Source organism: Chiloscyllium punctatum, chromosome 41 (genome assembly GCF_047496795.1).
Source record: "Chiloscyllium punctatum isolate Juve2018m chromosome 41, sChiPun1.3, whole genome shotgun sequence".
NCBI lineage: Eukaryota > Metazoa > Chordata > Chondrichthyes > Orectolobiformes > Hemiscylliidae > Chiloscyllium > Chiloscyllium punctatum.
Window position 1 is genome coordinate 41238176 of NC_092779.1, and position 26400 is coordinate 41264575.

General features: G+C 40.7%; 1 protein-coding gene across 7 annotated transcripts in view; it reads right to left on the minus strand.

Moving 5' to 3' along the window:
- Positions 1-4863: 4863 nt before the first annotated feature.
- hivep1 (HIVEP zinc finger 1) overlaps positions 4864-26400 on the minus strand; it is a 212316-nt gene continuing 190779 nt past the window's right edge. For 6 of the 7 annotated variants that reach the window (XM_072560776.1, XM_072560774.1, XM_072560775.1 and 3 more), the window contains 2 exons: positions 14309-14805; positions 4864-6527 (listed from right to left, as the gene is read on the minus strand). In XM_072560776.1, the coding sequence (XP_072416877.1) occupies positions 5382-6527; positions 14309-14805 (1643 nt within the window). In that variant the 3' untranslated portion in view covers positions 4864-5381. The remainder of the gene's footprint in view (positions 6528-14308; positions 14806-26400) is intronic. The other variant, XM_072560777.1, reaches the window with a different exon arrangement.

Genomic DNA, 26400 nt, shown 5'->3' on the forward strand with positions numbered 1-26400 from the left:
AAGTAGTAATTCAGAGATTAGTACCTTTTGGGTTCTGCTTTTTAATTTAGCCCCTAGCTGCTCAAATTCCCTCAGCAGAAGCTCTTTCCTCTTTTTACCTAATTGTTGGCATCTACATGGACCACGACAAATGGATCTTTCCCCTCCACTCAAAGTTCCCTTGCAGCCCAGATAAGACACCCTGAACCAGACAGGCAGCATAGTTTTTGAGTCTCTCAATCCTGAACACAGAAGTGTTTATTCCTCTGACAATACTATCCCCAATTACAACTATGTTTCTCTTTTCTTGCCCTCTTGAATTGCTCCCTGTACCATGGTGCGTTTTTCAGTTTGCTGATCCTCTCCGATAGACACCATCCACACAGGGAGCAAGAACGTCAAACCTGTTAGACAAGTTTAAGAGCAGAGGGTCCTCTAGCACGACCTTCTGGACCCCTCTGTCTCGCTCGTAGTCACACCCTTGTTACCCTGACCACTGAATGAGTTTGAGGTAGTTAATCTAAGGGATGTGACTACCTTCTGAAACACAGCCATCAGGTAAACTCTCCTGCTCCCTGATGAGTCGAGATGTTCAAAGTTCAGACTCCACAGCATCAACCCTGAGTCAGAGTTCCTCGAGCTTCCAACACTTGCTCCAGCTGGGGTCACTATGAACCACAGTGGGGTTCACCAGCTCCCACATCATGCAGTTACAACACATCACCTGGTCTCGCATCTCTTTTAACTATTTAGCTCTTAATTTGATTTTTAAAGATTTCATACTGGTCTTTTAGTCTGCAGCCTGTAAATATTTCTCCTATGAACTTCAGTCTGAAGGTAATCTGCAATAGATAGTCAAACTAGAAGATACCAATGAAGGTATCGCTTACTTGGGATTCAATTTATCTAGTTAACAAAAAATTCTCCCAAATTATGAGCCAAAAGGCAATAAAAAAAGCAAAAAACACCTCTTGCCCTCTGCACAGAATTTCCATGTTGCCTCCAAATTCCCTGAACAATATACTTCATTTGGGATGTGTCTCACACTGGATGTGATCTCTCGTTCCTGAGTGAAATTTACAGATTCCGATTACAATAGATTATAATCTATGTTAACATTAAAATTCCTCATTCATACTATGGCTTTGCTACACACTTGCCTAATTTTTGTATTTCGCCATCCAGCGCGTCAGAGTTACTACCAGAGGTCTGTTCACAATACCTATTACAGTTTTAGATCCTTTACTGCTCCTCAGGTCTGCCCATTCAGTAACTGTATACTTTCCACTCATTACATCCAAAAGCTACTTTGTTTCTAATCGGTAAGGCTTCTCCACCTTCTGCCTTTTCTCTGTTTATTCTCAGAAACTTCAAACCTTGTATATTTAGTTCCCAATCCTGACCAGTCATGTCTCAGCAATGGTTACAATATCATATCGTCCAATTTGAAATTTTGCCTGCAACTCATTCAAAGTTATTCCTTGCACTCAGTGTATTTGTATATTGGAATTCTTACGTGGGCCATACGCTAACTTGTCTCTTAGCACTGATATTTTACTGTTTATTATTTCTCTCTTTTAATTTAATCAAGACATGTTTTATAGTTTTGCTATTACCTACCAGACCTGAGGTAGGATTCCTGACTGATTTTTCACTACCAATCCTGTTACCTGCCTCACCGCTAAGGCATTGGTCCCAGATTGGCTCTGGTGGAGACTAACCCTACAGTACAGTTCCTTTCTCTCCCAAGACTGAATGCCCACAAACTGCAACCCCTCTTTACAACACCACTCATTGGCCATGTGTTTACTTCACTAATTTTCTTATCTTGTTGCCAATTTTCACTTGGCTTGAGGTCCTGTTCTTTAATTTTGTTTCTAATTTGCTATTTCCCAAACAGGACCTATGCCTATGTGGGTGGCACCCTCCTCCTCTAAAATCCTTAGAAGCCAGTTTGAGATAAGACCATAAGCAACAGGAATAGAATGTTCAACCCCTCAATCCTGCTTTTCCCTCTTAGCATTTACTGCCGAGCCCCTGAAGAATCCTATATATTTCAATAAGATCACCTCTTTCTTCGAAAGTATAGTCCAAGTGAATAGAGTCCAAACTGTTTAGTCTTTTTTCATAAGACAATCCCTCCATACTAAGGTTCACCCAAGTAAACTGTCTCCAATGAAATAATCTTTCCTTCAGTAAGGAGGCCAAAACTGCTCACAATATTCCAGATGTGGTCTCACCAGCATCTCGTACAGTTGCAGTAACACATCCGTACTTGTTATCCCAAACCTCTTGAAAAAAAGAGCCAACATTCCAATAGCTTTCCTGATTGCCTGCTGAACTTGTGTGCTAGGTTTCTCTGTTTCCTGCAAAGTACCCCCCATATGCCAAGTTCCATCGTGTTGCAGCTCCCTGCTGTTTTTCTCCATTTAATAATACTTTATTCTGTTTTGTTTTTCCTTCCAAATATGAACAACATTGTATTTTTCCACATTGCACTCCATTTGCCAATCTTTTGCACACTCACTTAACCTATCAATATCTCTCTGTAAACAGTTTGTATCCCTTTTGCAACCTGCCTTTCCATCTAATTTTGTGTCATCTGCAAATTTGACAACAGTTCATTTGCTTTCTTCCTCCAAGTCATTAACACATAAACAGTTGCCACCCCAGCACTGATTCCTATGGAACTTCACTGGTCACAGGTTGCCAACCTGAAAAAGAACCCCCTTATCCCCACTTGCTGTTTCCTGCCATTAGCTAATTCTCTATTCATACCAAAATACTATTTCAAATACCAGGGGCAACTGTACATCGTTGAATGCCTTCTGGAAGTCCAAACACAATACATTTACTGGTTCCCCCTCTATCCACTCTGTTTAAGACTTCCTCGAAAACTCCAACAAATTAGTCAGGCACTAATTCCTAAAGGAGCAAGTATTCAAACCTATTGGACAAGGTCCAATAACTAAGGCTCCTCCAATGCTAAATACAAGATGGTTCTACCTGCCTCACTTGCACCCTGCTATCCCTGACCACTGGCAAAGTTTGAAATACGGAACCTAAGATTAATGACCGCCTCTAAATCTATAAAATAATTCTTCGATTTGCCTTTAACCCGAAGGAAAGTTAGATTAGGCATTGAAATTAGCAGTTACTTCCTAGCCAATAAATGCAGTTTTCTCGTGGGATGTCCCTTTGTTCCCACTGCTTCTAATTCCCATTCTCCTCCTCTGCTAGCTTCTAGCTTCCCAGGCGAATGTATAGGCCTTGATTTTTATATCCTGCTCAGTCTCAGCTCCTCCCCCACTGGCTCCTCTTTTCTCTTTTGATCCAAATCCCCTAAGACCTTATTTTGAGAATATAGAGAAGAGAGAAGTGCTCACCAATGTGAGAAAAAGGAGGGACCGATTACTTTCTCCCTGTTTCACCTAATTCCAGTTACACACCAGCGTAACAAAGCAGAACTCCAGTGGAGGCAAGGCAGTACTAAACAAGGCCTTTCTCTATAGCCCCGAATTCAACGGCATCTGAAACTGTATTAATTGGTTGTCTCATTAACTAGCTTTAGCTACTAATAAATTTCTGCTTTAAAGCTGCAATTAAACTGCACCAAAAAAGTCTAGACTTTAGATTGAAATTAGCCCTCAAATTAAATTATGTTAAATTATATTCCTTAAAGTTTACCCCTTGAGCACTCCCCAATCCTTCCCTGGTCTCTGTTCAAATTGTTGATGAAGTCAAATTAGTTCTATTAACATAAAAGGTAATTGATTTCTTAATCATAAAGAAGAGTGGAAATGAAAGGTGTATCTTCCACCTCAAGAAACCATATTTAGTAATGAAGAAAGGGAACTGTAGTGACCATATGACGGCAAGCACCTGCCCAAGGCAACTTTAACAACGTCAGCATCTACAGCATCATATCTGCATCTGAAAATATCTGTAGGCAATGACATCATTAGACAGAAACATAAAAAATAGGAACAGGAGCAGGCCATTCAGCCCTTTGAGCCTGCTTCACCATTCACAAGATCATGGCTGATCATCCAACTTGTACCATGTTCCCGCTTTCTCCCTATATCCTTTGATTCTTTTAACCCTAAGAACTATATATAATTCCTTCTTGAAATCATTCAATGTTTTGGCTTCAACCACTTTCTTTGGCAGGGAATTCCACAGCTCACCACTCTCTGAGAAGTTTCTCCTCATTTCAGTTCTAAATGGCCTACCCTTATCCTTAGACTGTAGCCTTTGGTTTTGGACTCCCTGTGTTTACCCTGACTATTTCTGTTGGCAGCTTAGAGCTTTCTATAAGGTCCCCTTTCAGTCTTCTAAATGTCAGTGAATATAATCCTAACAAATCCAGCCTCTCGTCATAGATCAGTCTTGCCATCCAGGATCTTCAAGGCTGCTCCTTTACAGGTCCACAAAAACAGTGAATCAACCCCCTGGTAACAGAATCACAAGAAACTAACTTTGCAACTTACAGAAAATTAATCACTTTTGAGAAACTCTTACAAACCGCTTTGGCATGACTTATGGTTGGTGAGCACACCATGTTTCTCACTGTACTTTCTCTGAATGTATTAGTTCAAATGGATGCCGTAGCATTTTTTTTTGGGGGGGGGGGATGTCTAACTAAATGAACACTTTAAAAAACCCACAAACTGCCTGTTTGTTTTAAGGGATACAGGGCAAATGCCTTAACTGGCTCTGCAGGAAATGCTGCAAACTGCACAGCTGGAAGCTTATTGAAGAGTGAGCCATTCAACCCATGATGACAGGCTTCTTTCCCCCTTCTTTTGCTGGATTTTGATATAACACTGGATTTCCTGGAATATCAAGTAAGAATATGCAAATTCAGTGAACAAGTAGTTTATGTGATTTTTGTTTATTCTGGAGAGATCGTTTGCCTTAATGTAAACCTACTCCCAGCAAGAAAGAACTGATCATGGATCAAAAAAAAATGGATACAATAAATATGAACTGGTATACAATTTATGCCTGTACACAAAAAGACTGCCCCATAGCCATAGAAATTTACAATATCAGTGCAACATGTAGTTATTTTCCTTACTATGACACTACACATTGTAATTTTAAAAAAATTAGTAAGCACAAGCAACTACATTTTTCTATATTTATCATCTGTACAATTCCTAAACAAGAAATCTGAAAGGCACAATTGTTTTTACAACATGTACAAAAATGGCTGAAGTGGACAAAGAACAAGAAAACATATTTCTTCTAAATTGATCTTAGTTTACAATTTCACAAAACATAATATCTACATCAAAAATGTGCTTTTATGGAAAAGAGCTTGTTTAGTAAGAAATCATGAAGTATGACTTCCTTTTAAAAGGACAAGTGACAGCTACTCAAAAACAGTCCTGCAAAAATCATGTTGCTATCACTAGTCTGTCTTCATCATCACTGCTGACGTCACTGTAATGCACAGTATGTTGCACAGTTGCCACAGGCTTTCCGCTGTTATTTTCTGGAGGAAGAGTTTGATTAGGAGATTTACTCACTGCTTCAGCATTCACCTTTAAGTGCCCCATTTCAGAGTCTGTCAGTACCCCCTGCCTCTCAGCAGCTGTTTCGTTATTGCGTGCCTCTCGAAAGCTGGTTTTACTGGAACAGCCTTCTGCTTTGTCAGTTTTATTTGGTTGTCCATATTTCCAGTCTGTAGTATCTGACAAGTCCTTCAGGGCACAATTTGCCTCAATTTGAGGAGAAATCTGAGAGAATAATGTACAGGTCACCTTATTATCATTTACTGCAACAGGAAAGTTAGCTGGGGTCCATTCAGTCCTATTGGCACAACGTTTGGTTGTATAGTACGTCTCATTACTTTTTTGATCTTCTGTTCCTGTGGTGATGGATGGAACAAGAGTAGACAGTTTCACGATTTGCACTCCTGAAACAGGAGTTTGTAAGCATGGTGTACTTTGAGTCTGTGGATTTGTTGTCAACACTTGGAGATCAACAACATTAACTGAAAGACTGGAAGGGCACATTTTTGGGCCTATATTTGAACTTGCCAAACCTAAAAGGTTTAATGTCTCTAGGCCCAAAGTGTTAATGGTTTGAATGTCTGAACTGCTAGTACTTTGCAAGTCAGAAATGTTTACTTGTTCCAAAGGCAAAAGTTTATTTGTTTCTGGAACATCCAAAGGCTTTGCATTGCCAGTTGCTTCCATTGTGTCTTTACAAACAGGGCTTGTTGACTGATGAAAAACATTAACAGTGGTAAGTTGCATTGGTCTTGTCTGGACTGGTACAAAAGTGGAATTTGCAGTTAAACCTAACTGGATGCCATCCACAGGAAACGTGCTGCGTGTTGTCTTGACCTGCTGTTGAGAATGAAGAGGCAAGTGGCTGAAGAGATGCAAAGGAGGCTGTTCAGCCAACAGTCCTTGATTCTCTACCTGCTGCCTTTGATGTTGACTATCCAACTTACATGGGCTAGATACTGCAGAAGTAGATACAAGTGGTCCTGCTTTTTGCATGTGAGGAGGTAGGCTGATGGGTGAAGGCATCTGCTGGTAAACACAAATGAAAATACAAAACACTCAATTAAAGGTTTTATAAACATTAGTGAAAAGAATAATAGAACCCAAAGAGTGATCCCTGATTCAATCATATTTATTTCATTATATCCAAAAAGCTTGTTGAAGAAAAATACTATGAGAGTCAATCTTCATTCTGTCTTATATATAAACAGATGCAAATATATAAACTCTTAATCCAACCACACCAGTTTTCAGAAGCACTTCTTTATAATTCTTTTTAATCAACTTGTTTGTTCGAATTATAATACACCACCAGGCAAAGTGGAACTTAAATCCAGATCTTCGGGGTCAGAAGGGACACTGTGCCAGAAGATCCCTCAATGCCTCTTTATATGCACTTGTTTGAAACATCAATTAATCCGCTACACTTGCAAATAATTAAAAATAATGTGTGCATAATTAACAAATCTTGAATTCCTAATTTACAGTCATCTGAATTCTGATCTATTTAGAATCAATGGTTGGGGTGGTTTGCAAAGGTTTTTAAGAATGGACATCAGAAAGTGAGTAGTAAACAGACAAAATTTATCTGACCTTTTGTCATGATGGAATAGGTCATCATAATGACCCCTCTTCTATAGTATGGAGAGGGAAGGAAGAAATAGAATAAGGCAGAGTCATGGTGCAAAATTACTGTCAAATAACCTGAAGTGAAAACTGTGTGAACACTGATGTCATATGAGAATGGGGAAGCAGTTTCATTGAAGGTAGATTTGGAGGAGGGAAAGTTCCGGGACAAGTGCTGGCTAGAAAAATTGAGTGAAATAGCACTGCGTCAGATCTCTGATGCATTTCACTGCTATTTTCCAGAAGCAGCTTGCATGAAATACCGTCAACTGAGTAAGTGAGAATGAGAATCAGTGGTGCTGGAAGAGCACAGCAGTTCAGGCAGCATCCAAGGAGCAGCGAAATCAACGTTTCGGGCAAAAGCCCGATGAAGGGCTTTTGCCCGAAATGTCGATTTCGCTGCTCCTTGGATGCTGCCTGAACTGCTGTGCTCTTCCAGCACCACTAATTCAGAATTTGGTTTCCAGCATCTGCAGTCATTGTTTTTACCTGTGAGAGTGAGGAGGAGTGGGAAGGGGTTTTGGCAGAGGAGGGAGTTGTTCTCCTGAACTCTACTGACTTTTTCTTGAATTGTCAGTTACTGTTGATTTACAGCTTTATGGATTATTTGCTTCCATATCTCCATCCTCAACAACATTTTATTCCAATATATTTCCGTCTTTGAACTATATGAGAGATAGTAAGGAATTCCTTCTCTTGAAGGGCATTCATATTTGGAATTCCCTGAGTAAAGAATAGCTGAGCTACATCATAGAATGTATTCAAGGCTGTGTTCGGTAATTTATCGATGTCCACAAGATTCCAGCATTAAAAGGTGTATATAGGAAAGTGGAGGTGAGGCAATCTCCGCATCTTATTAGATTGTGCAACGGTTTCAAGGTTACTGGGACTATAAGTGGGTCAAACATATTGGGACAAGAAGGCCATTAGAACATACAATTAAAAGCTTTATCTCCTTCTCCACCTGCATACTTGCCCCCCAACAATTGAAATTATCCATTACAATGAGTCTATACTTCTTAAACTTATTTTTGAAAATCATTTCTTCCCCCCCCCCAAACTATTTGATGGTTGAAGATTTAAGTCATTTCCTGACAATGCTATTTCACTTATGAATTACATGCTGTATAACTCATTGATATCCTTGCTTGCTACTGACACTAACTTTTCTGATGAAAACAACACTGCCCAACACTGCTTCTTACTCTTTCCACACGTAGCTGCCAACACTGCCCGATCTGCAATCAACTGTATTATTCTGTTGCTCGTATAATTTAATGGCCTTATTATTAATCACTTCAACTCCAAGAATGTAAGAACTTGGAACAGGAGTCGATAATTCAGCCCCAAGTTTGCTCTGCCAATTTGATCTGATTGTGACTGATCTTATCTTGGCTTCAACTTCACTTTCCTGCCCACTCTCCAAAACGTTTTAACCCATTACTAATTAAAAATCTGTCTATTTCCTCCTTAAATTCACTCAATGTCCCAGCATCCACCACCATCTTGGGAGTGAATTCCACAGACCTATAACACTTTGAGAGAAGTAATTTTTCTTCAGCTCTGGTTTAAATTTGCTACCTATTATCCTAAAATTATGACCTCTCATTCCAGATTGCCCCAGATGAGGGAGCATCCTTTCCCTCTCTGACTTTGTCGATCACTTTTATCATCTTATACATCTCGTTTCTTCTAAACTTCAGAGATTGTAGTCTTAAACTGCTCAATTTCTCTATATCATACACACCTCTCACCTCTGGAATCAATTTAGTGAACATCCTCTGAGCTGCCTCTAACACAATTACATCCCTTCACAAGAAAGAGGACAAGAACTGTACGCAATACTTCAGGTGCAGTCTCGCTAATGCTTTGTCCAGATGAGCAACATTTCCTACTTTTAAAATCCATTCCTTTAGCAATAAAAGCCAAAATTCCTTTTGCCTTCCTTATTATCTGCTGTAACTGCACTAGTTTTCTGTAATTCATGCACGAGAATACTCAGCTCTATCTGTAACAAAGCATTCTGAAGTTTCTCTCCATTTAGATAATATGTTGCTTTCCTATTCCTCCAACCAAAGTGAATAACTTCATACTTATCCACATTAAACTTCATCTGTCAAATTTGGGCCCATTCACCGAACATATCCATTTGTAATTTTCTTACTTCTTTGCCACTTACTTCCCCACCTATTTTAATATCATTTGCAAATTTGGTTGTACTACTCTGTATCCCCACATTTGAGTTATTAATGTAGATTGTAAATAGTTGCAGCCCAAGGACTGAAACTTGCTATCACCTGACTATCACCTGCGTCCAGTTCTGGTCGCCCTTTTATAAGAAAGATGTGGATGCTTTGGAGAGGGTTCAGAGGAGGTTTACCAGGATGCTGCCTGGACTGGAGGGCTTATCTTACGAAGAGAGGTTGACTGAGCTCGGACTTTTTTCATCAGAGAAAAGGAGGAGAAGAGGGGACCTAATTGAGGTATACAAGATAATGAGAGGAATAGATAGAGTCGATAGCCAGAGACTATTTCCCAGGGCAGAAATGACTAACACGAGGGATCATAGTTTTAAGCAGGTTGGAGGAAAGTATGGAGGGGATGTCAGAGGCGGGTTCTTTACACAGAGTTGTGAGAGCGTGGAATGCGTTGCCAGCAGCAGTTGTGGAGGCAGGGTCATTGGGGACATTTAAGAGACTCCTGGACATGCATATGGTCACAGAAATTTAAGGGTGCATACATGAGGATCAGTGGTCGGCACAACATCGTGGGCTGAAGGGCCTGTTCTATGTCCATGTCTATGTCTATGACTATGACTATGACTATGACTAGTTATATCTTGCCAACCCGAAAAAGAGCCATTCATCCTGACTCACTGCTTTCTGTTCTTTAGCCAATTCTCTATTCAAATTAATAAATTACCTCTAATCTCACGTGATCTTACCATGCGTAGTAACCTTTTGTGTGGTATCTCATTAAATACCTTCTGTAAGTCCAGATAAACTATTTCCACAGGTTCCCAATATCCATATTGCTTGTTACACCTTCAAAGAACTCTAGCAAATTAGTCACACATGATTTACCCTTCATAAAACAATGCTTGTATTGATCGATTGTATTTTGACTTTCCCAGTGTCCTGTTATTACTTCCTGAATAAAGGAATTGTGGGGTGGCATGGTGGCTCAGTGTTAGCACTGCTGCTTCACAGCGCCAGGGACCCAGGTTTGATTCCAACCTCGGGCGACTGTCTGAGTGGAGTTTGCACATTCTCTCTTTCTGCGTGGGTTTCCTCTGGGTGCTCCGGTTTCCTCCCACAGTCCGAAAATGTGCAGGTTAGGTAAATTGCCTATAGTGTTCAGGGATGTGTTAATTAGGTGCATTGGTCAAGGGTAAATATAGATTAATAGGGTAGGGAAATGGGTCTGGCTGGGTTCCCCTTGGGAGGGTTGGTGTGGACCTGTTGGTCTGAAGGGCATGTTTCCACAATGTAGGGATTCTATGATTCTATTCTAATTTTCCAACCAGGAGAAAGTGAGGACTGCAGATGCTCAAGATCAGAGCTGAAAAATGTGTTGCTGGAAAAGCACAGCAGGTCAGGCAGCATCCAAGGAGCAGGAGAATCGACGTTTCGGGCATAAGCCCTTCCTGAAGAAGGGCTTATGCCCAAAATGTCGATTCTTCTGCTCCTTGGATGCTGCCTGACCTGCTGCGCTTTTCCAGCAACACATTTTTCAGCGCTAATTTTCCAACCATACATGTTAAACCAACTGGTCTGCAGTTTCCTACTTAGTGCCTCCCCGCTTTTTGAATTAGGAATGTTATATTAGAATTTCCCACATTTAGGAAATTTTTGAATATTGTAACCAATAGATCCACTACCTCTGTTGCCACTTTATTTAATTCCCACATGTAGGCCATCGGCCCTGGGAACTTGTCTGCTCTCATTTTCAATTAGGTCTTTCACTGTTACTTCCTACTTGTTTAGTCCTGGAGTAATTACCATTATGTTTCAGTCTGACCTTGGTCTCACTACTTCTTTCTTTTATCCTTAACTAGATGACTTTGTATTACCTCAAACCTGCAATCTACTTTGCTAGTTTAAATTCTTTCTGCAGTCATATTTGTCTTTTCTGCCAGGACCTTGGTCTCAGTCTCAGTCTGGTTCAGGTGCAGCACATTCTAGCTACATCAGCTCTTCTAGTTTCAAACATATTATCTCCTTTTCTTAGCTCTTATTTTCACTTATTCCGTTTTCTTCTGTCCTGATGAGCTTTCCATAATCTCTTATTTACCTACCCCCTTTCATATCTATCTATCTCTCTCTGTCTCTGTGGGCTCCATCTCCACCTATCCACTCACTTCCCCAATCCCTGCTTTGGCTTCAGCATAATAGCCACTTTCTCCCAGCTGTTAACAGTTCTGATAAAAAGTCACCAGACTTGAAATATTAACTTTTCTCTCTTTGCACAGATGTTGTTAAACCTGCTGAGCTTCACCAGCAAGTTCTGTTTTGGTGTCAGTACGGGAACTGAAGCAATGTCCTATGAACTGGAATTCTTACTAAAACACACTTTCAATCAAAGACAGTACAAGTAACATGTTTGAGACGTTTTCCAAGTCTCTTCAATTAAAAATGCAGTCTACAGAATCCTTTGTGGTAACGCTGATGGTAGAGATCTGTGCCACACCATTTCGACATGACATTAAAGTATGGCTGAGCACACTGGACAGACCAAAAGCTCAAGAAACCAGAATTCAAAGTGCACTGTGTAGCTGGAGAAGATTACAGAAGAGGAGAGGTTACGCAAGGATTTGAAAATAACTTGGCCAGTGTGCAGCCTAACCAGGAGCCGATGTATGTCAGCACAAGGCTGACAGATGAATGGGAGTTGGTGGAAATAAATAATTTGTTTTGCCTCTGTTTACAGAGAATGATGAATAAACTGAGTACTGCCATTCTATGAAAGAGCATGCATCGCAAGTCTCATATACTTCCAGCTCATGATCCAGCCAAGGAGAAACCCAAAGCTTAAATTTGACCACGATGCCAGGAGGAGTGGGTGTAGGTAGCTGTTTGAAAAATAAAGAATCCGAGTCACTGCCTACCTGATCTCCTTCTAACCTACCTTTCCTTTTGTTTGGCTCTCTGATCTATAAAGTAATGTGCATGTGAGTGGCCCTAGGGGGCAAGGGAAATCCTAATTTCCAGTGCACAGGTGCAGAGAGTTGTTAATGAGACCCAACATTATTAATGGTCAAATATAGTCACGTATGGGTTCAGTATTTTCAGGTTAGAGAATACATTTATCAGCAAGAATGGATATTAAAATAAATTGTAAATTACCACATTATAGATGAAGGAAATAAGAGGTAAATGTTCACATATTTATCAAATGCAGAAAAAAAACTATTGAATCAATCATTATCGTGTGAGGGCACCAAAGCTCACTGACCAGTTTGAGAAGCGACTGATAATGACATTATCTTCATATTGCAACAAATGTTTTCACTTGTACAATATGTTTATGTTCCCTGCTTGCACCAATTTATCAGGACCTGGCACATAGATTAACAAAAGTAAAACCCCTGAATCCCTCAGAATCGTTTGTCACAGCAATTATGGAAGAGCAATGAGAACAACTGGCTGTGTTTTTAGTTTCAACATAGATTCTCAATGTTTAAGGTATTGTATAGTGTTTTGCATCAAAATGATTTCTAAAATTAGGCTGCATTAAGTATTTCCTTGAAGGCATTATCTCAATTAATTTAGGAATGCAGATTCAGTTCACTTGAATACTATGAGAATTATGTGTCAAGAGAAGGGATTAAATGTCCTTGTAGTTATTAGAGAAATGCTCAAGTAGCAACAACCAAGGAATAATAGAAAGAGAAACTGCCACCCAAACACAAGCACTGTGATATTACATATTGTATATGGCTATATAATTCATAGAATGATCAATAGGAGCATAAATATGGTAAACATATCTCTTTATTGCTGATTACTAATGTCAAATAAAAGACTTAAAATCCCTTCAGTTTTGAGGAAGGGTCACTGGACTTGAAACATTAACTCTGATTTCTCTCCACAGATGCTGCCAGTCCTGCTGAGCATTTCTAACGTCTGTTTTTGCTACTAAAATCCCTTTGTTCACTGTATACTGTTGAAAGATATGATTTTCTGTCAGCTAATTATTCACCATGTAAATTTAAATTTCCCAAGAAGAGGCACACCTTGACTATAAGCTACATTAAAAGCAGTGTTAGAACTCAGTGCTTCCAAACAGCTGGTGACCATTACCATTGGAATACAAGCGCAATTCTTCAGATTTGTACGAGCATTATGGGACCAATTTTATGCATTAGTGGCAAGCTTTGAACAATGTGACACAATTTTTTCATTACACATTTGCTGCAGGACAGTAAATCACTGAAGGCATCGTCTCAAAGTTTAACTCCAAAACGTAATGCTTAATTATGTTAGTGTTTTAAAAATAGGAAGCTGTTCGTTTAAAGGTCATCATTAAGTTGATATAGTTAAATTAGAGCTTCAATGATCTCATTCTATTTCAATATTAATGAAAGTATTTAGATGCATTGAAGACGGAAAGATTTAGCCATTCAACCCCTCAAGCCTGCTCTGTCATTCGATTTGACCATGGCTGATCATCAAGCTCAATATCTTAATCTCACCCTTTCCCCAAATTCCTTGATCCTTTTAGCCTCAAGAGCTCTATCTACCTCCTTTTTGTAAATACAATGTTTTGGTCTCAACCACTTTCTGTGACAGTGAACTCCACAGGCTCACTACTCACTAAGTGAAAAAAGATGCATGTCATCTCAGTCCTCGAAGGTTTATGCCTTGACCTTAAACCATTACTCCTAGTTCTGGATTTGCCCACTGTTGGAAACATCTTTCTGGCATCTAAACTGTCTACCCCTGTTAGAGAATTTTATAGGTTTCAATGAGATACCCCCTCATTTAGTGAACACAATCCTAACCAAATCCATCTCTCCTCATACAACAGTCCAATTATCTTAGGAATCGACTGGTAAACTTGATTAACTACAAGAATTTAGGAATATGCATATGAACATTATTGTTCTAGTTATAAGTCCCTTATTTTGTCATTCAGGCTATTGATTAAAATAAGAGATATTCTATAGAATAAAACTCACATACCTTTAAATTGTCCGTGATTTTCTTTCCAAGCTTTTCTTGCACATGCTCATTATCAGGTGTCATCTGGTAACCAGAAGATTTTTGATCAGCCTTAGGTGATGTATCTCTAGTTGCTGTGGACATGACTTTGTCCTCTTCAGTTGCACGGAGATGGACTGGTAAGAATTTATGTTGAACTTTATCAGTTTCAACAGTAGCATTCTGTGTAAGCCAGACAGCAGACAGCACCTCAAGACTGTTGCTCAGCTCAGTGGAGTTATTTGCTGTCCTCACTACACCAGCAGCCACAGAGATCGAGACAGCAGTCAGCGTACCGAGCTGGTCATTTCCCTGTATGTCATGCTGAGGGCTAGCTGTTACTGAAGGAGTAGCAGATAATCCTGTTTCCCCTTGACTGTCGTCCTCATCATCATCAATTTCATAATCTTCATCATCCTGACCATCTGAGTCTTCAACATCAGAGTACAGAATCTCATGTCCAACCTTTAGTTTGTCACCTGTTAAACAAGTCAAACAGAAAATTAGTGGATTAAATTTGACTGCCTTCTGTACTGGAATAATTCTGTGATAACAAATAACCCTGTAATTAGTTTTAGTGCATGAAGTAAAAACCTGCTTCTGCAAATTAACTGTGTTTTGAAAGTTTTACTGATTTGAACAAGAGGTGATACAACAATATCTTTTATTTCACCAAGTGGGCTAAGTTCACTGAATTTGCCTTGTTATGATTTCTTGGTTAGAGACAAAAAAAACTGCAGATGCTGGAATCCAAAGTAGACAAGCATGAAGCTGGAAGAACACAGCAAGCCAGGCAGTATCAGGAGGTGAAGACTTCTTTGTTATGATTTCTGCCTTGCATTGGGATATTTGCGCCCGTAATGTGATGCTGTACATCTCTGTATAAGCAAACACTCATTAGACCAGGATTCTTTTTTTTATTCATTCAGGGGACACGGTCATCACCAGCTGGGCCAGCATTTATTATCATTATTGCCCTTGGAGAAGGTGGGGGTGAACTACATTCTTGAACCGCTGCAGTCCATTTGGTTTAGGTAGACCAACATTATCATTAGGGGTTTCCAGGACTTTGAGGTACCAATTCTGAAGAAGCAGCAATATATTTCCAAGTCAAGATGGTGAGTGGCTTAGAGGGGAACTTGCAGGTAATGGTGTTCCCCAGTTACTCTTGTCCTTCTTGATGGTAGTGGTCATTGGATTAAATGGTCCTTGGTGAATCTCTGCAGTGCATTTTGCAGATGATTCGCAATGCTAAAACTGAGAGTTGGTGATAAGAATGTCTCTTTGTGATATAGCCAATTAAATGGACTGCTTGTCCTCAATGTTGTCAAACTTTGAGTGTTGTTGGAGTCCATTCTGATAGTTCCCTCATACATGGAACAGTTTGTGGAAGGCAAGGCAAGTCTGGAGTATTCCAGCACTCTCCTGGTGTGTGTCTTGAAGATTATGAACAGGCTTTGGGGAGTCAGGAGTTGAGTTACTCACTGTAGGATTTCAAGTCTCTGCTCTGCTCTGCTCTTGTAGATATATTACTTATCTGGCTAGTCCAGTTCAGTTTCTAGTTAAGTTACCCAGGGATGTTCATAATGGGGGAATTCAGTGATGATAATGCCATTGAATGTCAAGAGATAATAATTAGATTCTCTCTGATTGGAGATAGTTTTTACAGCAGTTATGTGGCACTTGTTGGTCCCAAACTAGATGTTGTTCTGATGAATATGATTTACAATCAGACTACCTTCTGTAAAAACATAGCTTGCGGGTTTAGAAGATAGTTTCATTGGTTGTCATATACCTTTGAAATAGTACACAAAAGGAGCTAACGCTTGACAAAAAAAAAGAACAGTGGATGCCAGAAATCAGAAATAAAAAGATAAATTATTGGAAAAACTCAGCACGTCTGGCAACATTTGTGGAAAGAAAGCAGTCCTAATGTTTTGGATCCAGTGAACATCCTTCATAGTTCTGCCAGACCTGCTGCATTTTCCCAGCCATTTCTGTTTTGGTTGTGGAAGGAGTTACACTTCCTGACCAATGCCATAATTTTTAAAACATTCCTTTCATATTTAGTACTACAGTTACATGTGTAAATATTTAGGATTAAAAAAAAGTCTGTTTGTCTCTCCATAGATGCTGCCAGAGTGCTGTGTATCTCCAGCATTTTTACGTTATGTTAGATTTCTACTGTCTGTAATATTTTGCTTTATTTCCTAAGATTGCCACATGGCCCTATTTTACAGATTAAAAACAGCTCTGCATTTTTAACAGGAGATTCAAATCAGTTCTCCTTCAGAAATCTGGAGCCATACATCCATTCTGATAGTTCCCTCATACATGGAACAGTTTGTGGAAGGCAAACCACATGCCTTTCCCCACAGTACTCAGTTACTATATCATGTAATTTAAAGCTTGAGCATCACACACAGCCACTTTGACAATTGGTGTCCAAGGGTAATTGTGTAAACTAAGAGTGAGGTGAGGGTGTCAGGAGAGAATGGTGTCAAGTGGATTGATATAGGGTCAGGTGAGTAGGATGTCAACTGGTTACAGGATTAGGGTAGGGTAGGGTGACAGGTGGCAAGATAAGTGATGGAGTATTTAGGGAAGTTCGGAGTGGATGGGAGATATTGGGTGTGAATGTGATAGTCGGGTCCTAAGCGCAGGGGATGGAATTGAGTCACAGGTATTGTCAGGGCTGTTACTGGTTCCAGAGTGGGGGGTCATTGTGTGTGTGTCATAATAGAGGTGTCTGTGCTTCCCATAGGAGAGTGGTGTGAAGTCTTATAGTAGGTGAAGGGAAGGGTATTGGATCCTGAGGGGGGAGGAGTTGGTGTTGACTTATTGTCTTTGTGGGTTTAAGAGATCAGGGGGAGGTACAGTTGGGATGCAAGTGTTAGATTAGTTCTTCAGTTTAAGAGTTACTCATGAGTTAGACTAGGTATTTGAGTTGACCTTTCCTGAATAACTATATCCTTAACTTAAGCTTAACCCTCCAAATTCTCTGATTTACATGGAAATATTTGAGTGTTCCAGGCTTTGGGGGAATGTCCAGCGCACCTTCATAGTCTTGGGCAATTTGCTTGGAGTTTGCTACAAAAGGGATTCCTCAGAGCTTTAGATCTGATGTTTCAAAAATGATTTCAGGCCATTGAAAAATCTAGGCCAAATAGTTTGAGTGTAATAACATCTGAAGGATCTGGTCTCTCGGTGGTGCTGCGGAATGAACGCTTGAAGCGAATCTGGACCAGAAATTTGTTTGTTCTGATTTTTCAAGCTGGACATTCATAATTTTCTATTCTTTATTCTGACAATTCCTGCACCCAGCTCATTTCATGAGTGCAGCTTGACCCTGAGTGGCAAGGCTGAAGTGGTCTCTGTAATGCTGCTGGTGGCCTCTGCTCATTTATTAAGACTCTGTTAGGTATTCACATTGAAGCACAAGGAATCTGTCATACCACATTAAGGAAAGGGTTCTGCTTCAGTGATGCCATGTTAGGGCAATGACGGAACCCAGAAGAGAGGCCATGTTTCTGCCAGACGACAGGAAACATATGCGAATGAAGCTGAGAAGAGAATGATAGCTGGTAGTAAGGGAGATTAATTTGACCAGGACATGCCAAGAAGCGTTGAAGGTAAGTGAATAACCACACAAATGACTACATCTGAACATCACATCTCACATCTACGAGGTCATCACCACTCCAATTTCACTACTTAATGCAGCATACCCATGTCACTCACTCAGCAGCACACACTCAAAACTAACTTTTTCAAAACATTATACTCCACACTTTCAGTTATGCCAGCCTCCCTCTCATATTTTTGCACACCTTTGCAGACTCTCAGCTAGTCAGCAATTGCAGGTACATAACCCTTGAAACACTGATATTTTGTCCTCTTTCTTTCAGGAAAAGGTAGTAACCAACAAATGAGAATCCAACAAAACTAGCTGAGGAGAGGTCCACTTCTTCCCTCAGTACCTTTGAAACGATTCACAGAATTATTATCACATACCCCACAAATGCTAGTGGCAAATGTTTCTGAATCTATCGACGATGATGGTAAGCTACTGCTTTATGTATATATCTTTGTTCACCCTTTCGCCCCATACTGATTTGTAAACTGCAGATGGAATGGCTGGAGGTCTACTGCTTTCCTCCTCATCCTCACTTCCTGTGCCCTAACTTTTTTTGTTTGCTTTCAGGCAGTTAAGAACAGCCAGCTACTCAATCACGACATCTTCAGGAAGCACAAAAACATGTTGTGATGATGTTGTCACTTTAAAAAAAGTTATTTTGCCCTTTTCTTTTGAAGAGAAGTTATAAAGGCAGAGGTGCTGAAGAGTCTAGTTTAAGAATGGAAGGGGCGTCGCCAGTTCTCCCAGTTCAGGTTTTTTTTAAGCTGTAGCAGTCACAAGATGTGTGAGTCCAGAAGTGTTGCAAGTTTCAGTAAAGGATTCCTCTAACTTTCTCTGAAATCTCTTTGGATGTTGTTCCCTCTTGCCTGTAAGAATCTGTGTTTGAGATGTACTGGAACAGTTAATTAGTAATAGTTACTGTGTCAGGTTGTTTAAGTTTTCCAATAGTTATTTTAAATTCCGCTTTTTTTTTTGTTCGTGTTTGAACTGGTGTGTTTAAATAAATTTTGATTTGCTCCAAGCCGAGTGGTTTGACCAGTTGCATCACACCTGGAATGCCCACTTCACATGTGCCTTTAAATTAAGAAAAAGTTAGGGTCTAGGCTAACTTCTTAAAATATTTTTTAGAGAATTTGGTCTGGTCCATAACAGAGTAGATAATGCGGCTCATCAAGAAGCAGCTTCTCAAAGCAGTCCAGCAACCTGTATTCCAGAAGATTCCAAGTATTGCTGAGGGTGTTGTCCCACAGAAATGACATTGCCACTGTACAGGTTTCACGTCCAATTCTCTCAGGAGTGACAAAAAATTCTGCTTCCACTCACATCACTCCACTATGCCCTTGCTTTTGCAGCTCAGCCAGCCAGTTCAGACTGCTCTAATTTATGTCAAAATGATAGCGAACGCTCAAAGCCCACAGCTGCTTGAGGAAGTCCTGCTAGGCCATCTGCAGATGTCCCCAGTGATGGATGGCCCTTGAGTGCACCAAGAATGCTGTAATCACTGGGACAGAAAGTATACCTGCAAGACCAGCAAGGGCAGTACCAATATCCACACAGGGCATCTGTTAATGCTTTGGAGTAGGATTGTAGGGAGGTAGCAATCTGAGGGAGACAAAAATGATGAAAACAGAAATCAAAGAGAGAAAAGCAGAAAGCAAAAGTGGAAGGCAGAAGAATGAGGACCAGTAGCTAAAAGGGTATATAAAATGTCAAAAGGATAAGATTAAAGATTCTATATCTGAATGGAAGAAACATTCACAATTGCGTGGATGAATTAACAGTTCAAATGGTCGTATGATACGACTGCTATTACTAAATCACAAACACAGGGTGACCAAGGCTAGGAAATGAATATCCAAGGGTACTCAATCTTTAGGAAGGACAGGCAAAAGGGAAAAGATAATGCAGTGATATTGTTAGTTAAAGATAAAATCAATGCAATAGTGAGAAAGGATTTTGGTGTAGTGGAATCAGTCCAGGTGGAGATAAGAAGCAACAAAAGGACAACAAACATCAGTGATATAAAATAAAAATAAAACAGAATTGTGGATGCTGGAAATCTGAACCGCAAACTCAAAGCACTGGAGAAATTCAGCATCTGTAGATATAAAGCACTGTTACTATTTCAAGTCCAGTGACCTTCTTCTGTTCTGATGATTACTTGACTTACTCTCCACAGATGCTACCTGACCTGCTGAGCTTCTCCAGCAATCTTTGCAGCATCCATGAAAACGGGGGGAGGACCCAGAGGACTGCAGAATTGCTAATGTTGTCCCCTTGTTTAAGAAGGGTAGCATTGACAATCCAGATATTACAGACCTGTGAGCCTGATGTCAATGGTAGGGAAGCTGCTTGTGAAGATACTAATGGATAGCATATACACCCATTTGGAAGAAAATGGGCTTATCAGTGATAGGAAGCAAGGTTTTGTGCAGAGTAGGTCGTGTCTTACAAACCTAATAGAATTCTTTGAAGAGGTGACAAAGTTGATTGATGAGAGAAGGGATGTAGGGGTCATATACATGGACTTTAGTAAGGTGTTTGATAAGGTTCCCTATGGTAGGCTGATGAAGGAGGTGAGGTCGCATGGGGTCCAGGGTGTACTAGCTAGATGGATAGAGAACTGGCTGGGCAACAGGAGACAGAGAGTAGTAGTGGAAAGGAACTTCTCAAAATGGAGACCTGTGACCAGTGGTGTTCCACAGGGATCCGTGCTGGGACCCCTGTTGTTTGTGACATACAAACATTATTTGGAGAAAGGTGTAGATTGCCTCATCAGCAAGTTTGCAGATGACACTACGATTAGTAGAAGTAGCAGATAGTGAAGGGGACTGTCAGAGAATATGGCAGAATATAGATAGTTTGGAGACTTGGGCAGACAAATAGCAGGTGGGAGTTCAATCCAGACAAATGTGAGGTGTTGCATTTTGGAAGATGCAATTTCAGAGCAAACTATACAGTACATGGAAAAGTCCTGGGAAAATTGATGTACAGAGAGATCTGGGTATTCAGGTCTATTGTTCCCTGAAGGTGGCAACGTAGGTCAGTAGAGTGGTCAAGAAAGCATACAGCATGTTTTCCTTCATCGGATGGGGTATTGAGTATAAGAGTTGGCAAGTCATGTTACAGTTGTATAAGACTTTGGTTTGGCCACATTTGCAAAATTGTGTACAGTTCTGATAGCCACATTACCAAAAGGACTTGGATGCTTTGGAGAGGGTTCAGAGGATGTTGCCTTGTACGGAGGGTGCTAGCCATGAAGAAAGGTTGAGTAGATTAGGATTATTTTCATTGGAAAAGAGAAGGTTGAGGGGGTACCTGACTGAGGCCTACAAAATCCTGAGAGGTGTAGACAGGGTGGATAGCAAGAAACTTTTTCCCCAGAGTGGAGGACTCAATTACTAGGGGTCACGAGTTCAAAGTGAGAGGGGAAAGGTTTAGGGGAGATATACGTGGAGGGTGGTGGGTACCTGGAATGTGCTGCCAACAGAGGTGGTGGAGGCGGAAACAATAGCATCATTTAAGATATAGCTAGACAGATACACGAATAAGCAGGGAGCAAACGGATATAGATTGTTTGAAAATAGACAGTAGATTTATATAGAGGATGTGGAATGGTGCTGGCTTGGAAGGCCAAAGGGCCTGTTCCTGCACTTAAATATTCTTTGTTCTTCTTTGTAGGCCTTAAAACAGTGTGGTAAAGTAGGGAAGGCACTGTACAGGAAACCTGGATACATGCAACAAGGAAACTATGGCAATTATGGATGATTTTAATCCAGAGACAGATTGCAAGGCACATGAGCAATAATAATGATGTGGTGGATGAATTCCTCAAGTGTCTATTTTAGATACATTTGAGAAACAGACCATTCTAGATTTTGTGTTGTGCAATGACAAGGGGCTAATAATCTTCTTGTAACCATAACATGACAGAATTCTTCATTGGGATAGTAGTCCAATTTAAAACTATGGTCCGACATTTAAACAAAATAAATTATGAAGGTATGAGGGGCAAGTTTTTTTTTAATAGAATCTCTACAGTGTGGAAACAGGCCCTTCAGCCCAACAAGTCTACTCCAACACTCCGAAGAGTAACCCACCCAGACACATTCCCCTGCCCTATTACTCTACATATACCTCTGACTAAGCACCTAATCTACACATTCCTGAACACTACGGGCAATTTAGCATGGCCAATTCACCTAACCTTTGGATTGTAGGAGGTAACCGGAGCACCTGGAGAAAACCTATGTAGACATGGGGAGAATGTGCAAACTCCACAGAGACAGTCGCCCGAGGCTGGAATCGAACCTGGGGCCCTGGTGCTGTGAGGCAGCGTGAGCACTGAGCCACTGCGCACCCTTAAAAACTAAATCAGCAGGATTCGAACCTGTGCAGGGCAACCCCAAAGGATTTCAACTCCATTGCCTTAGCATTGTAAGCAAGTTTGGGTCTCATATCTTCAGAAGGCTCTGGAGTGGGTTCAGAGGAGACTCACGAGAATGATCACAGGAATGAAAGGCTCAACATATGAGAATGTTTGAATACTCAATGGAATTTAGAATTAAGAGAGGCGTTCTAATTGAAACTTACAGAATTCTGAATGGCCTGGACAGAGTGGACGTTGGGAAGATGTTTCCAATGGTAGGAGAGACAAGGACGTAAGGGCACAGATTTTGAGTAAAGAGAAGACAATTTGACAGTTCCTCCCTTCCTATGGTCATCAAAATCCTCAGAATTATTCTAGAAACTCAGCACAGTGTTTCCCTGATTCTTGCTTCAGCAAAATAAGTCAAAAACTGTAATGGGTTAGAGTAGCCCAAATATCGTGTTTCAAAATATTTGTTGTTTCAGAAATAAATAACGAAGAGGCTGCCTCCATATGTGTAGTAGAAAAGAGGGACCTTGGAATTCAGATGCATGATTCTCTGAAAATGGAGTCACAGGTACACAGGGCAGTGAAGAAATCGTTTGACACACTAGTCTTCATTAGTCAGGGCATTGAGTATACGAATTGGGAAGTTATGTTGCAGTTGTACAGGACGTTGGTGAGGCCATACTTGGCATATTGTGTTCAGTTTTGGTCACCTTGCTATAGGAAGAGTGTTACTAAATTGGAAATAATGCCAAGGAAATTTGGAAAGATGTTGCCAGGACTCAACGGTCTGAGTTATACAGAGAGGTTGGGCAAGTCAGGACTTTTTTCTTTACAGCATAGGAGACTGAGGGAGGGATGTTATAGAAGTGCATAAGATTATGAGAGGCATGGATAGGGTGAATGCATTCAGTCTTTTTCCCACGACTGGGGAATCGAGGATAAGACAGCATCAGTTTAAGGTTAGAGGGGAAAGAATAAAAGGGAACCTGAGGGGCAATACTTTTTTTTTTACACAGGGGGTGGTGTGCATGTGGAATGAGCAGTCAGCAGAAGTGATTGAGTCTGGTACATTATCAACATTTAAAAGGCATTTGGACAAATATATGGATAGGAAAGTTTTAGAAGGATTTGGGCCAAGTGCTAGGAAGTGGGGTTAGCGTGGATGGACAGTTTGGTCATCATGGACCAGTTTGGGCCAAAGGGCCTGTTTTCATGCTGTTGTATAACTCAGACCGTTGAGTCCTGGCAACATCTTTCCAAATTTCCTTGGCATTATTTCCAATTTAGTAACACTCTTCCTATAGCAAGGTGACCAAAACTGAACACAATATGCCAAGTATGGCCTCACCAACGTCCTGTACAACTGCAACATAACTTCCCAATTCGTATACTCAATGCCCTGACTAATGAAGACTAGTGTGTCAAACGATTTCTTCACTGCCCTGTGTACCTGTGACTCCATTTTCAGAGAATCATGCATCTGAATTCCAAGGTCCCTCTTTTCTACTACACATATGGAGGCAGCCTCTTCGTTATAACTCTGTCTGTTTGGACCCAATTCACTAACTGTTGTATGAGTTGGTTTGGATCAATAGCATCATGCTTTTTATCTTTCACACGTTTTCGGGCAAATGCAAGGGAGTCAATTTCTGTGCCACTCTACTTCATGAATGCTGCAATGTACTGGTCGGCAGCACCTCATTCATGAGAACTCAGGTAAAACTTTTAACAGTGCAACACACATGAAATTCATGTCTTGGCATTATATAATGTTAACATCCATCAATAATTATGGGAAGCACCATATAAAAGGAATTTGTATAAACATAATGGAAAACATTACTTGGAATATCACTAACAAGAGGGTTACTGTGGAGATGTGTTCCCATCATCCAAGAAAAAATAATTTCAAATCCGGACTTTGTACGAATTAGCATTAAAGAGGTGATAATTCTGCAAGTTCAATCCTCACATGTACATTTATCAGTAAAACAACATTAGAATAGTTGTAAGCGTCCAGGATAAAAAAGAACTAAGAACAAAAAAGAAGTACAGCAAAGGAACAGGATCTTCTGCCCTTCAAGCCTGTGCCAATCATCCCCTAACTAAACTAAAAAACAAACCTTATGCCTTTATTCAGTCCATACCACTCTACTCCCTCCCTACGCACATAATCATCCAGATGCCTCTTAAATATCATCAAAATGTCCACTTCCATCACCTCTTCTGGCACTGCGTTCCAAGCTCCTATCACTCTCTGCATGAAAAACATCCCTCGCATATTTCCCTTAAATTTTTCCCCTCTCAGCTTGAACCTGTGCCCCCTTGTAATTGAACCTTCAACTCTGGGAAGTTCTAGACCAGAACCAATATCCATGGGGGGGGAGTTTTTGCTACTGCTGTTGGGGAGGTTTTAAACTAATGTGGCAGGGGACTGGGAACCAGAAGAGAAAACAAGTAGGCAGCAAAGTGAAAACTGGAGACTGTAAGAATCATGAAGATCGCATGAATAAAGGGAAGAGTAGGCAGAGAGTAGATGAGCGCAAAAGAACTGGTGGCCTGAAATGCATCTACTTTAATGCAAGGAGTATAGTGTGTAAGGGCAGATGAACTTAGGGCTTGGATTGGTGCCTGGGAGTATGACGTTATTGCAATCACAAAGACTTGGTTGAAGGAAGGGCATGATGATTGGCAACTGAATGTTCCAGGTTATAGACGCTTCAGACAGGACAGGGTGGGAAGTAAAAGTGGGGGGGAAAGAGTTGGATTGCTGGTCAGGGATGATATCACGGCTGTGCTAAAGGAGGTCACTATGGAGGTCTTTATGTAGTGAGGCATTATGGGTGGAGCTGAGAAATAAGAAGGGTGCAGTTACATTGTTGGGGCTGTATTACAGACCTCCCAACAGTGAGCGTCAGGTAGAAGAACAAATAGGTAAACAGATTATGGAAAGATGTAGAGGCAATACGGTAGTGGTGATGGGAGATTTTAATTTTCCCAACACTGATTGGGATACACTTAGTGTAAGAGGTCTGGATGGGGCAGAATTTGTAACAAGCGATCAGAGAGTTTTCTAGAGCAGTATGTCAATAGTCCGACGAGGAAAGGGGCCATATTGGACCTGGTACTGGGGAATGAGCCAGGACCGGTGGTAGAAGTTGTGGTGGGGGATTTCTTTGGGAATAGTGACCACAATTCAAGTTTTAGAATACTTGTAGATAAAGATGAGAGTGGTCCTAAGGGAAGAGTACTAAACTAGGCCAAGGCCAATTATATCAAAATTAGGCAGGAGCTCATAAACGTGGATTGGACACAACTATTTGAAGAGAAGTCCACATTTGATATGTGGGAGGCTTTCAAAGATAGTGCAGGATAGGCATGTCCCGTTGAAGGCAAAGGATAGGAAGGGCAAGATTAGTGAACTGTGGATGACAGGAGAAATTGTACGACTAGCCAAGAGGAAAAGGGAAGTGTACATAAGGTCTAGGCAGCTAAGAACAGAACGGAATATCAGAAGAGTAGGACAAGTCTTAAATGAGGAATCAAGCAGGCTAAAAGGGGTAATGAAATAGCTTTAGCGAGTAGAATTAAGGAGAATCCCAAAACATTTTATTATTATAGAAGCAGCAAGCAGGTAACTTGTGAAAGGATTGGTCCACTAAAGGATAATGAAGGAAGGCTATGTGTTAAACCTGAGAGAATGGGTGAGATTCTGAATGACTACTTTGCATCAGTGTTCACTGAGAAGAGGAACAAGATCAATCTTGAGATTAGAGAAAGAAGTTTGATTAGTCTGGATCACGTTGACATAAGTTGGGAAGATGTGTTGGGTAGCTTAGAGGTTATTAAGGTGGACAGATCCCCAGGACCAGATGGGATCTATCCCAGGTTGCTGAGGGAGGCAACTGAGGAAATAGCTGGGGCCCTGACAGATCCCATGGCATCCTTAAATACAGGTGAGGTGCCGGAGGACTGGAGGGTAGCTTCTGTTGTCTCCCTGTACAAGAAAGGTAATAGGGGTATTCCGGGTAACTACAGACCAGTGAGCCTGACGTTGGT